The sequence below is a fragment of the Ornithodoros turicata genome, chromosome 2 (assembly GCF_037126465.1).
Source record: "Ornithodoros turicata isolate Travis chromosome 2, ASM3712646v1, whole genome shotgun sequence".
NCBI lineage: Eukaryota > Metazoa > Arthropoda > Arachnida > Ixodida > Argasidae > Ornithodoros > Ornithodoros turicata.
Window position 1 is genome coordinate 64,000,563 of NC_088202.1, and position 13,590 is coordinate 64,014,152.

Genomic DNA, 13,590 nt, shown 5'->3' on the forward strand with positions numbered 1-13,590 from the left:
CTCTCTGTCTCGAGGCTAACGTAATCGTGGCATTGCAAACAGGACAAGTTGCATATTTTTATACATCTTTCTTACCATCTGGATGACATATATCGCGGAGAATAATGCAAGGAATCCAAAGAAAGAGCAACAATGTGCGCGCGCATACCATGTTAGTGCTAGACAACTGGCCTCAAATGCTCTAACTACCATGTAGCACATCTTCATGACCTGCCAACGGTACACGAGGGAATGACTCACTCTTAACAGCCGGTTAGAAGCCATTGAAAATACACCGTTCGCTACGTCCACTCTTGTGCCCGCTACCGAAACCAAAGCAACGGAATACTGCTACCCCTCCTCACTTCGAAAATGTACTGATTCCGGGATATCATACTGTTACCAAATAAAAGTAACGCAAATATTTTCCCGCTATTTTTTCGCTACTTCCTCCCGGCGCTCAGTCATGTCGTTGTCCAGTGTAACTTGCAACGGTGGACTATTTAAATTCCTCCGATTAGCCAACATGCATCATAAAATGCACCACAAGTTGCAGCCGAGAAACGTAATGTCGATCTCAACATTAACAATTAGGCAGATTTAGAATACTGTGCTTATGGACTTTAAGACCCCCCAAAATAAAGAGGAGTCGCACGGTTCATGCTCAGAACCCAAATAGTATATGCTCAACGCACAGTGATTACTCCTTCTCTCTTTTGGGCCCCAAAGCGCACGAGTGGCGTATGCTAAAACTGCCTATTATGTGCATTTACGTCATCTTCTGCAACGCAATACCTTTTCAAGAATGTTGTTCCACAAGAACCGTTCTCTGTTAGGAATATCCGCAATTCCAAAACTCAAGCTTCTCCCTCTACTTGCGGTCTCCAGGTTAATATTTCTTTCTCTACCTCTGTTCGATACATCGCGTCACATAATGATTTAAAAACAGGCTGGTATCCCCTTACTACGAACAACTGTAGGCACGTAAAACGTAAACATTCCTGTCTAGTGGAATGTAACACGCGCCGAGCATACAGCAGCGGACAAACACGACACCTATAGAGCCCCCATGCCACGGAATAAACTAAAGGCATAAACAACGAGAACTGGCAGAGGCTGACCGCAGTTAGGGACGACACAGACAGTTAAGCTTCAAACGCCCAGAAATTAAAGAATCCAACCAACTCGGGGAAAAGAAGGTGCTGACGCAAGGTTCGACTCCTGGCGTCAGCACATTTTTTCCCTGAGTTGGTTGAAAACACTAAAGACAATCCACCTCTTTCCTCTTGGGGACGCGCCCTCTATTGGATTACACGGAGTCTGAGTTGGAAAGTACCTGGTATGAAAATTCCGCGGGTCCGCCGTTCCGCTACATGTTCTTTCTGTTTGATAGACGATTGTGGTTTAATTTCACCTTTCTAGTTTCCTGCGGTAACTGCTCCCGTTGTTTTTTACCGCCTGTGATGATAGACGAGGACGAAATTCCATTTCTGTTTCCACCGAACAACTAAGAAAGAAATATATCGGCCTGCCCTTCCGCCCCCCTCCTTCCGTAAGCAGCAAGGCGTAACCGTCTGTTCGTCAGGACAACAAGGGTTGGGTCTTCTAACAGGAAGGCTCACGTTATGCTCCATAGGATATCAGATGAGTCCCCAGTGTGTCTAGTACGTCGAATATGTCTTCCATCATGAGAAAGGCTCCTAAACGGCGACGGCCTGGCTGAATTTGAAATGAACCTGCGAAACCATCGGTGTATATTGCGCATGCGTAGCAGGGTGACAAAGTCATTTGCATCCGTGTGCCCTCTATTCAGATTTTACAAAAAATAAAATTGAAAAAAAAAAGAGAGAAGACTGAAGCTTCTGAGAGCTTCGAAGCAACCTCCCACGGCGTAACGTGCATGGTGCACGTAGTCCTGGTGAGTCTTGTCGTCATTCGGGGGTCTGAAAATTAATTCGATATTTACCAAGGAGCATTCCGCATATAAGAGTTGCATCAACCTATTATGCTGCAAAAATAACTGTGCCTTACCGGGTACAAAATGCTGCCGGCAAATCCGTAAATGGTTATTCGTCTCCCACCGCTTTCTGGCTTCGCCCCACCCTCCCTCTTCATTGCTCGTATCCATGCTTCTCTTTGCTCACGATAATGTTTGGTTGAAGGAAACCTATGTAACGTCACGCCATCGCTTCTACCATGATAGTGTTTGCAGCCAAACACCGCGAACACTACACAGTCTATTAGGATCACAGCTCTAAACACGGGAAACCTCCGCCTGCGTCTGTTTTCCTACCAGCTAGTGAACACGTGGGAGGCGGGAAAGGAGGACAAGCGCCTGCGCGAGCGTGCTCATGAAGGAGAAAAATGTGGATCGTCAACGAGGGCGAAGCTCACTACCAGCAGGTTTGCATGTCTCATGCGAGTCAACAATTGAATCACATTCTACGACCAATATCAGCTAAGATTATTTTACCTCGGTAGAAAAGTTTGTTGCACAAGATACCAAAAAGAAAAACACTTCAAATAAAACTTTTTTCGCATGATGAGGATATTTTCCAGTACCCTTCTGTGTTCCTATTCCGCACGAGACAACGTATTGTTTACCGGCTGCGAAAAATACGAATAAACAACCGAAATAAGTCTTTTTTTAGCTGCATCAGATTTCCAGAAAAAGGATTTGAGAGCAACATAGATAGCGTTTTTGCAGGTAGCTTCTAGGCCTCCGGACTCCGCCGAAAGCCGGCGGCACTGGGCCCATTCATTTAAAACTTTCAGCTGTGTTTAATTGTTTGTTTTGTTTACATTGCTCGAGGCTGAAAGAGTTTAGGCAGGAAATCTTACATTACAAGTTTAAAGGCAACATACGTTTGCTTTTGATTGTTTCTTAGTTTTATGGAAATAATTCAGACTCGAGAGCTTATGTATTTCCTGTTGTCGATGAACAACATGTTAAATAAATTACATTTAAGAAGTACATGGGTTGGTTTTCTCCTGAAAGTGAACTATTATTTAATTTGTTTTTCATTAAACAAATATATCAAATTCTGCTTCGAAACACTTTTCAGTAGAAGTTTTTTTTTTTCTTCATGCTTTTTAAATTAGTTAAGAAATGATTCGAGAGATTAGTAAGATCCGAGATTCGCAAGATTCGTGGATTCGCAGAACCTTTCTTGGATTCGGATTCGGATTCGGAAAATTCTGGATTCGTCCCATCTCTAGTAATTAGTCGTCAGTAGTCACCTACCCTCTCCGAGAGGATGTCCGCACGACCGTATAACTCAACTGCAAAACCGGCATCTATGCTGCTACCTCATAGTTTCTTTTTTTTTTTTTTTGCCTCGTTGCTTTTTTTAATCTGGTGCGGCTAAAAAGCATCATGCATATCGCCAATGCGCGCATACAGTAGCTTTGCATCTAGATGTACAACTAAAAACCAGTCCCGTTGTTCATATTGCTGAGTATCACATAGTGCTATGCGTTTCGCAAAACGTTGAAAAGTCACATGCACGGAAAAAATTAGATAAGTTCAGAGATACTACAAGATAATTGCGTCATCGCTCATTGCATTCATTGGAACTTAACATATGAGAGTAGTTGAAATCGACGAGGATCGCAGACCTCTCGAGACTTGTGTACCTCACACCATTTGGAGCGCCATGGAGCGCCCAAATTCCGTGTGCGACTCAATGAAAAAAGAAAGACCATATGATATGTGTACATATTGCTTAAGATTGTCCTTCCGTTCTAGGTCAAGAGGGTCTCCAAAGCGGCAGCATCATCGCATTAACCCTCCTCGCCCTCCTGGTTACCAGCCTTGTGAAGGTGAGTACGTATCCGCAGCTGTGCTCCTGGTGTGCTCTTCCTGGATTGATCCATGTCGCCTTTCTGCTGTCTCCTAATTGAGCGCACCTGAACCAGAACCAGAACTCAGAGACCAGCTGCTCAAATGAAAACGGAATCGAAACAATGGATGTCCCTTGTCAGTACCGTATTGGGAGCACCCCAGATCGAATTCATTTGACACGGGGGGATGGGGGGGGGGGGCAAAGTTGGGTAGATGAGCGGTCTGCCTGTCTTTGCTGGCGGCACGTTGCTTGGGGGAGAGGGAAAAGGGAGAACGGGGAAGGGGAGGACCGTTAAATTATTTGCTGGTAAGCAGTCTGTGTCCCTATAGCCGCCATTGGGGGTCGACGACCTTGAGAAAGTTCAGAAGAGCTCTTTGGACGAGCTTCCGACGATGGAGGTTGCCGCGATGGTGGATGGGGTTGGGGTTCAGATGTGCCGGTGGACTGCACAGCTTCCTGCAGCCGGCATCTTGCATTCGATGCGGCTAGGCTGCCCATAATACCGTGCTCCTTCGTTTCTGTTTGCCCACAGTGTGGGCACCCAGGGCTCGGCCGCGTGTGTAGGTACTGCGGGAACGGATGCGAAGAAGGAAGGGAGCCACGGCCCTGGAGAGGCCACCAGTTGCACAGAGTGGTAGTGCAGATCCGTCTCTAATGTGCTTGCCAGGGTGTAGCCTCCACACATACCCCTAATTGATTTCGAGCAGCACAAAATACTTGGGGAGCTTTGACTTTCGGCCTGGTTCTTGCAGTTGTTTCAGTCAGAGCGTCAGTGGTATCACTGCTAGCTATGCCCTTGTGGGAAGGCATGCACTGTAGCGATACCGCAGTGCCTTGGGCAGCCGGGCGTTTCCCGCATAGCATCTTTCGTACTGGTATTTGATGCAAGAAATAGCGCACCGTGAGTCCGTGATGATGACAATGTTGTTTAGGTTCCGGTCTTCTGCAGCCTTCAGCGCTTCTATTACTTCCTGCCTTCTATTACTTTCTGCCCAGTTGTGCTTGAGCGAGTGGATGCAGTATGCGGTGGCACTTATTCCTGCGCGTTTGTCTACACTGATATCTGTGTAAATGTGCGTGGCTTGATTATGGTTGTTGTGGAGGCACTCCGCAGCGAGGTGTTGGACGACCGTGTCAGAAAGCTGACTTTTCTTTTGACAACGGCTAAGCATAGTCCGCCACGGATTTCAGTATAGATCCAGGGAGCTTCCTTGCGAGGCATTGCGGGGTGTGTGGGCACCACCTCTGTAAAGGTGCGGGTGGTGGTCGCAATGTGGGAGTGTGTGCGACTCTGCCCCCTGACGATGAGGGATTTACCAGTGACAGTCGTGTGGTATCGGCGAGCTGCTTGAGGAGTTGCTGAGTGACCAGCGGGAAAAGCGGTATGGCTGGGGCCTCCGGGTACACAGCCTGGTTTAGTGCAAAGACTGAGATGCCGAGGGCATTCCTTAATCCCTTTCTGTGGAGCTGCTCCAAGCGAGCGAGTGGGAGTCCGTGAAGTATCGTGGCGACGGTCGTGGCCTGGTGAATGGCTAGCACTGCGTTTTGGGCATCCAGGTCTAGGGCCTCCTAGTCGTCGAACAAGGTTCTGCGACGAAAGACATTTAGTTGTATATGTCTTTTTGTGAGTGGCGCCCACGACAGGAGGCTGTCGATCACATGGCCAAGGTACCGCTGCGTCTTCACCCTGGACAAGGGTATTCCATTTAGGGAAAACGGGGGCAAATGAGACCAACCTTTCCCGGGCTCCAGGAGCATAACCGATGTTTTGTCTTGAGAATGTCACAGACCGCGGGTGCTAACATACTTGTCAACCGCAGTGATGCCGTCTTGGATGGTTTGTCTGAGATGACCTGGTTTTTTCCCCGATGTCCACAAACAGGAGTCGTCTGCGTAAACAAAAATGTTCAGCTCCGGCAATTACATCGGTAAGGATCTGGGAAGACCAGAGACGACAAGGTTAAAAAGAAGGTAGGCTGAGCACGCATACCTGATGTAACTCAAGCTTCTGGCGTCTGGACAGGCTGAGCGTCGTTCCCAGGCGGACCCTAAAGGTACGGTCACTGAGTAAACCATGAATGAAAGCGGCGGACCTCCCTCCGATGTTGGCCGAATTGAGGGCCCGCATCACTACGTTCGTTGACAGCGTGTCAAGGGCACACTCGACGTCGAAGTAAACCGCTGCTGTCCTCTTTTTTGCACTTTGTAGCATGGTCCACGTCGGAGATGAAATCTAATAGTGCGTCAGCAACACTTAGGTGTGTTCTGAATCCGGTCATTTAGTCCGGAAGGATAGCTTTGGCTTCTATTGGTACAATAACAGTCGTCTGAGTAGCATGCGCTCTGTGAGTTTGGCAATACATGAGGTGAGGGACACGCCGATAACAACAACTTTATTTTGAGATGATGAACAGGGAGTTTCATCGCCAGGGGTGATACCCTACCCCACTGCTGGTATTGAAGTGCGTCAACGCGTGCCGGCCCTGCCAGCAACGGAACCCTTCCCCTCCCCCACATGCGGGTCTCCTGCTCCTGAAGCCCCGTTTGAGCCAGTCGGCATCGATCTATTCGGCCCTCTCCCGATCACTGCACGCCGCAACCGTTGGATCATCGTGCTCAGAGACCATTTAACTCCTTACGTCGAGACGGTCCCGCTTCCCACTGGATCCTGCTAGAAAATAATCAATTTCTTCATTAGCAATATATTGCTCCGTCATGGCGCCCTTCCATACCTGGTGAGCGAGCGCGGCCGACCATTTCTCGCGAAGCTGGTCCAAGGCATTCTCTCTGCCTGTTCAGTGGTACACGCGCCATCCTCAGGCTACCATCCGCAGACGAATGGCCTCACAGCGCTTACCCCCATACGCTGGCCGACTTGCTGTCTTTCTACGTCTCGGCTGACCACACCAACTGGGATTTCCTGTTGCCACTCGTGACGTTTGCTTACAACAGCGCTGTACAATCGACTACGAACTTCAGTCCCTTTCGTCTGTGTTTGGCCGTGATGTGTCCTCTACGATCGATCCCATCTTTCCTTGCGTCTCTGACACAGGGGACAACCTCACACTATAGCCGAAGAGTGTCGTCGGCTCGTCCGGTAACGAACGTTTGCATTCCAGGCCACGGGAAAAGCTCAGCATGATGAGCTTCGTCGCTCCGTCGTTTACGCTCCTGACGATCGCGTTTGGTTAGGGTACCTCGCCAGACGCCCGGCCTTGCCGAGAAGCTTATCTCTCGTTATTGTGGCCCTTAAACCGTTCTCCGCCGGCTCTCCAATGTCGCTTATGTTGTGGAACCAGTAGATGCTCCCACTGACCGGCCGTTCTGCAGAAACCGTCTGCGTTTCCCGTTTGAATCCCTATGTTCCCCCAGCTACAGCCGCTTCCGTCGCCAGTATGGCTGCTCCCTCGCACGAGGAATCTTTGAGAGAGAAATCAGCCGGTCTCCTGAAGGTAGCTCGTCATCGTTATCATCACGCTCAACTGTTTGATCAACTGCTTGGCGCGCGGATTCATTTGCTCTGCTGTCCGCAGCCTAGTATACACGGTTCCTCCTCGTCCGAATCCTGTCTAACCGTTTCGTTGAGGTACGGGAGGGTCGTATGTCGTTGACTGGTTTGCCTCTTTTTAGAATGGGAACTATAACTCTCTCTTGCCACTCGGCAGGGGCGTTTCCCGATATCCATACTTGCTTGATATAATCCAGGACGACCTGAGTACCGCACATGGGGAGATTGCTCAAAGCTTGGTAGGTAATGCCATCGGCTCCCGGAGCCGATTTTGCCTATAGGTGACATAATGCGTGTTGTAACTCGCACGGCGTAAGGGGAAGGTCGAGGTCTGACGGCGTACTCTGCGGTTGGAAGGTAGTTACAGGGATATCTCTGCCTTCCCCGAACTTGTTTGCGAGATCCTCGGCGAGCTTCTCCATCGAAGTATTCTTAGCCATGGCCAATGAAGCGAAAGCGTTTCCGCTTATAGAGTGGCCCATCAGTGCAATTGCCACACCCCAAATCTTTCTGGCCGGCGTGTGTTCATTTAGGGATGCTGAGAAACATCTTCAATAGGCTCGGCGTAAGGTATTTCCAATGGTACAAGCGTTTGAAGTCTTTACGCCTTTCATTATAAATAATTCAGAATGAATGAGGCAGTATTCTAATAGTATTCAGAAGATGCTGTTTGTTCCCTGCATTACAGTCGTTCTAGAGGCTGTTCGTTACTACGAGACATAGACAGTTTGAATATTAAGAGAACGAGAGTTGACGACTGTGGAACATCTACATCTGAGCGGCGAAAGCATGCTATCATCATAATCACGTCTTTCTTGATTTCAGTTGTTTTCGACTGTGTCCTGATACCTCTGAGAGTTGATCTTGATAGTGTATTGGCGTTGACTCATTAACAAAGTGTAACACATACGGGTAATCAGAACATTTTGGGAGTAAGCCTACAACATAAAATACGGAGAAAGCGCCCTGTCCATGTTCTTTTCTCTTAAAACCAGCTTCTGTGGCATAGTGGTTAGAGTGATCGCTTTCCACGCCGAGACTGGGAGGTGAAACGGGTTCGAATCCTGTCACCGGCTGTGCTGTCTAAGGTTTTCCCTGGGTTTTCCGAGGACTTTCCAGACGAAAGTCGGCCCAGGACACATACTAACCCCCTGTCACCTACTCCTTCCTGCTGTCCTCTCTTCATCTGTCCACGTCTATACGCCTCCCATAGCCACAGTTGCTTCGCGGCGCTAACACGGAATTTCATTTTTCTTAACGTGATTTTTCTGGTGCTGTTATGCTGCCCGTTTTCACTGAAATCTATACCCATAATTGCAATCTCGTGCACTATTTCCAGGTGAGGTAGATGTTCCCGAGAGAGCACCTGACGACGCACACAGCGCCGACGAAATGCCAGTGGAGCCACTACACTTCTTCGGGGGTAGCATTTGTTTTTTTTTTTTTTTTTTTTAGAAATATGTTCAAGACCCTTCAGGTGAATTGCGGAGCGGCCGAGTGTTCACAGCTGAGAGACAACCAAAAGAACGCGAAACATCAACTAGAAATAATGGTGCAAATGTACCCTGTGATAGTACCACGAATAAATTACTGCGCCACCTGTGTTGGAATCCGCATCCCCTCACGGGAATAACTGTTCACAGCTCAGAGCCAGAAAAACCTCTGCAGTAACCAGGGGTAACGCGCATAGGTCGGCGAATTCACTCATGATGGCCATCACCGACATCATTCACCATCACATAACTCAGAATGATGTGATGTTGAATGATGGACAATGATATAATGTGACGTTGAGTTTGATGTCGAATGATGGGTAATAATGTGATATTGAATTATGAGTAATGATTTGATGTTGATGAATGATGGGGGGGGGGGGTTGCATAGAAGTATGCTTTGACTACACATGGATACGGTACCCCAGTTTCAGTGTACCTGTCCTCGTGCCCTGTGATAATCTGAGTTCGCCGGTACCAGGAAGGTTCCAATCGTAAGCGTGACCTTGCTTGCGGTGGGTGGGAGGGGAGGGGTGTTTGCTGTTCAGCGTCGTATTCAGACTTCGGAGTCGAGGTCTTGGTCGTTGGGGCGGCGCTCCACTTGGGTGGATGGCATCCTTAATGAAGGTTGACCTTGGCGCCCTTGCGCTATAAGCTCTACATCGCAGGTGTGGTCACTGTGGTGTGGAGTTGGCTCCAAGGTAAAGACGCGTCGAGTTCGGGCTTTTATATCGGTTATATGTATCAGGTATGTGGGAGGGGAGGAGAAGGGCTTGTCATTCATCTTTTGTATTTGGAGTCGGGGACTCAGTGGCGCTGCACTTGGATGGCATTCGTAAGGGACAGGAGATGAGGGTTGACCTTGGCGCTCTCACGCTATTAGTTTTGCATCGCTGCAGAGCAGGTTTGATGTGGGGCTGGGCTCCAGCGCATAAAGAAGCGGCATTGTGCCGTATGAACTCTGGGTAGGTAACTGTCACGTGAACAAAATGATGTCAAGTGCCCGACGCCGTTTTGGGCAGCTACAGCCGTGCTTCCGCGTTATGATTTTACGTTGACTTTGCCGCACAAAATTACGCTTAAAATATAGCGTGACAGCTTTGTCTGATAATGATATAATCGCGGATAAATATGTACTAAAAACTCTAGAAATATGCAAGCAACTATGCACCAAAAATACGCGCTGAATATGCACCAAAAATACGCGCTGAATATGCACCTCGAAATATTCATTAAAAAGTGTTAACACAAGTATTGTGTTTCATCGCTATTGGTGCGAACTGCGAAGTACTGTAAAAGTGGTTAATTTCGCGGTCTTCGCGAATTCGTGTGGAAGCGCTTTCGGGAATATTTCGCGGTACCTTAATTTAGCGAATTCGTGTGGAAGCAGACGGAAGCGGAAATCGCGGGATCGGGGAGATCGGGGGATCACCCCGGGAGATACAGTACACGAATAAGTTACTGATGTTAAAGTGGCGTTTCAATTATAGAAATGTTTGACAAGAACGTATTTGTGAGAATAAAGGCCGTCATGTAAGTCGATTTGTCTTTGTGATGCGGCAGACTGAGTCAACCTACGTGACACCTGGTCAATTCACAGTGCTTACACTGGACGTGGCCGCCAGAGCCCTCAGGGTAGTTCGGATAGAAGCCAGCATGAGACAGAGTCAAACGAGGTTGTAATCAGAAACTTTACTGTGAGCATGGGTAACCCTCGGGGGCGGACCTCGCAACGCCAGCAACCACGCAACCCAGAGCCAGAGGCAAGAACCCGGTGGAGCACACCAGCAGCCAGACTCTGGTAGGGCAGACCTGCAGCCAGCACCAGGAACCCAGGACCAGGTGGACGTTCAAACCCAGAGCCAGGCGGTAGGACCCCCAAGACGCCGCCGACCGTCAGCCAGGAATGCTTCGCTTCCAGAACCCAATCGCGCGTGCACCTCCGTCCGTGCCCGTAACGTCACACCTTTTACGTTTTCCTCCTCGAGCTTCTTCCTTTTCTCAGGTGCGCCCACAACCATCACAGTCTTTATGGAGCTCATATCGTCGCGAATTCCAGTGCCCATACTGTTTCATTCCCGCTACCTATATTTCGCGGAACCTTAATTTTGCGAAAAATGTTCGAACGCGAAATTCGCGAATATTAAGTCCTCGCAAAAATTTATACTTTTACAGTAAATGAATTTTTGACAAAATTTGAGTGCTGTATTAGGGATCACGCTGTAAAATAATAAAGTTGCCGTTCAGGAGCATGCAACAAAGAAGGCATCCACCACAAACATAAATTATGGCACTTTTGGCACTGCACCACAGCGCAAATTGAATAAAAATATAATTGGAAGTAGATGTACACGTAATGTGCATCCATATATACACGGCGTTCCATAATATTAAAGCTCAATCTGAATTTTTAACATTGATGTGTCTCACATAACCCGTAGTCTTCCTTCCTCATTTTTTCCCTAACACTATGCAAACAGTTCACTGGAAAATTTCAATATATGCACTGGCATTGCGCGTTGACTAAAAACGAAAACAATTATTCGGCCTCGGTGTCTCTGTATACGGCACAATGATAGCCTGATCCCAGGGGTGGACAGTAATACTCATATTTTGTATTATAATGCAAATAGCTCCCAGAAATCAGTATAGTAATACTAATACATACTACTTTGATTTTGAGGTATGATAATACATATTTCTAATACTTATGTGTACTAGACCAGTAAAACGAGCAATGCATTGATACAAAAATCAAGGGTCCTCAAGAAGAAGAAAAAACACAAATATTCACAACAAAAACAATAAATGATGGAGAAGTGATGATGACATGGGATGTTTCCCTATGGTAGCCACAGGACCCTACCCCGCTTTACAGAGGTTAATATGAGAGGATGAATTCATGGTGAGCACGAAGCGACGACAGGTCGGAGTTCTGTTTAGAGCTCTTCGAAAAGGCCAGTAGCTTGCGCGAAAGCAAAAAGGGAGCGAAGAGCCCGGCACATGAGCAGGGGAGCTCCATGTGCCAAGTACTTTGGACAAGCTGAATGGTCTATGATCAAGGAGCTCAAGCTGGCGTAGAAACACCCGGCATTCACACGTGTACCGGTCACAGTCCTCGATGATATGGGGAATCGTAGCTGGGGTGTGGCAAGCTGGGCCCAGCGCCGAGTTACTGTAACCCAGCGTAACCCGGAACATAGGGTTGAAGGCGACGTTGAGTCGTAAACGCCGCAGAAGGGAGGTAAAGCTGCGACGGAAGCCACCTGGCAACTTAAATGATCATTACGGGTCCACTGCATGGAGGAGTGTCCATTGAGTGACGTAATGGCGCCATTGCTGACGGGCCAATAGGGACATAAAAAGCAGACAAGTAGAAACGTCTATCTCGCTTGGAGAGGATAATGGACACGGCTCTGCAGATAAGGTGGGCCGCAGCAGCCGCCAAATCTACCTCCTCGTTGCCCTGAATCGCAGTGTGGCCGGAAACCCAACCGGTTGGGTCAACCGGTGTCCCTGTTCCCCAAGAACCTTGAGCGCCGTCAGGATAACTACCACCGGGGCCAAAGAGCCGCGGATGGCCATGATTGCTACACGTTGCAGGACTGGTTTTGAGTCAGTGTATATCACCCAGGAGCGAGGAGCTTAGTTTAAGACATACTTTAGAAATAGCAAGATGGTTTACAGCTCCTCGAGGAAGTACGATGTGACAGGCGAAACCCGCATGATATTGACTCGTCCGGTGTGATAAAGGCAGCGGATGAACCATCCGACGTCGAACTATCGTCGAACTATCTATAGACGCAGCCATGCGGCCTCTGTGCTTTGTATCTATAATTTCCATGCTTGAGAACCGGAACGGGGATCTGGCTCTTCGGTCCCAAGACGCCAGGGATGTGTGTCGAGAGGGATGGGCTCGGCATGTCCATGATGCCACTGAAGGGGCGGTCTGGGCAACCGTAAGGACAATGATGTTGTCAGATGCTGCTTTAACACATACCGAGAGTTTACTGTTCTTCCGCCTACGTAGCTTTTGTACCAGAGGGTGGCGCCTCTGGTAAGCGAATAACCGTAAATAGTGTCGGATAGTTTCTCTTCGGCGGAGGGCATCGATAGGTAGGATAGGATAGGATCTTCGGCGTCGGCGATCACCATCCGCGCCTCAGCGCTGCGCGGGACACCAAGGAACGTCCGCAGGCTGCGTGCCAGTGTACACCGAAGCTTGTGTTCGGACGTGGCTGATAGACCGTGCAATGCGGGGAAGCTATACAGCAGGGAGCCGCGAACCACCGTTTTGTGGAGCAGAAGAAGATCCCGCTCATTGCAGCCCCAGCGCACACCGGCAAAGTGGCGAACCACGTTCCCCGAGCGCCTTTGAGATGATAAAGTCAATGTGCCTTCTCCACGAGAGGTTGGGGTCCAGGATAACACCCAGGAACCTGTGAAACTTGACTTGTAGGAAGGAGCAGTCGCCAATCCGAGGTTCAAACCACCGCACATCTCTTCAAGTAAAAGGAAGGACAGCGCTTTTATCTGTGGATATATCCATCCGCGCTTTCAAGATGTTGTTGATGACGTCCAGTGCTCTTTGCAACCGATGTTGAATTGCCGGCCGGCACTTTCCGACAGTCCAAATACACACATCGTCCGCATATATGGAGGGATTTACTCTCCTCAGGAGACATTCCTTGAGGTCAACCATGACGATATTAAATAATAAAGGGCTTACGGCACTTCCTTGAGGGACACCCTGCGCTCCCCAGTC

At 48.6% G+C, this 13,590-nt stretch overlaps 1 protein-coding gene across 1 annotated transcript in view; it reads left to right on the forward strand.

Annotated features, from left to right (window-relative positions):
• The window catches only part of LOC135385498 (receptor-type tyrosine-protein phosphatase delta-like), a 49,548-nt gene extending 40,614 nt beyond the window's left edge, over positions 1-8,934 (forward strand). The window contains exons 7-8 of the mRNA XM_064614846.1: positions 3,728-3,801; positions 8,672-8,934. Of these exons, the coding sequence (XP_064470916.1) occupies positions 3,728-3,801; positions 8,672-8,680 (83 nt within the window). The 3' untranslated portion in view covers positions 8,681-8,934. The remainder of the gene's footprint in view (positions 1-3,727; positions 3,802-8,671) is intronic.
• Positions 8,935-13,590: the final 4,656 nt, after the last annotated feature.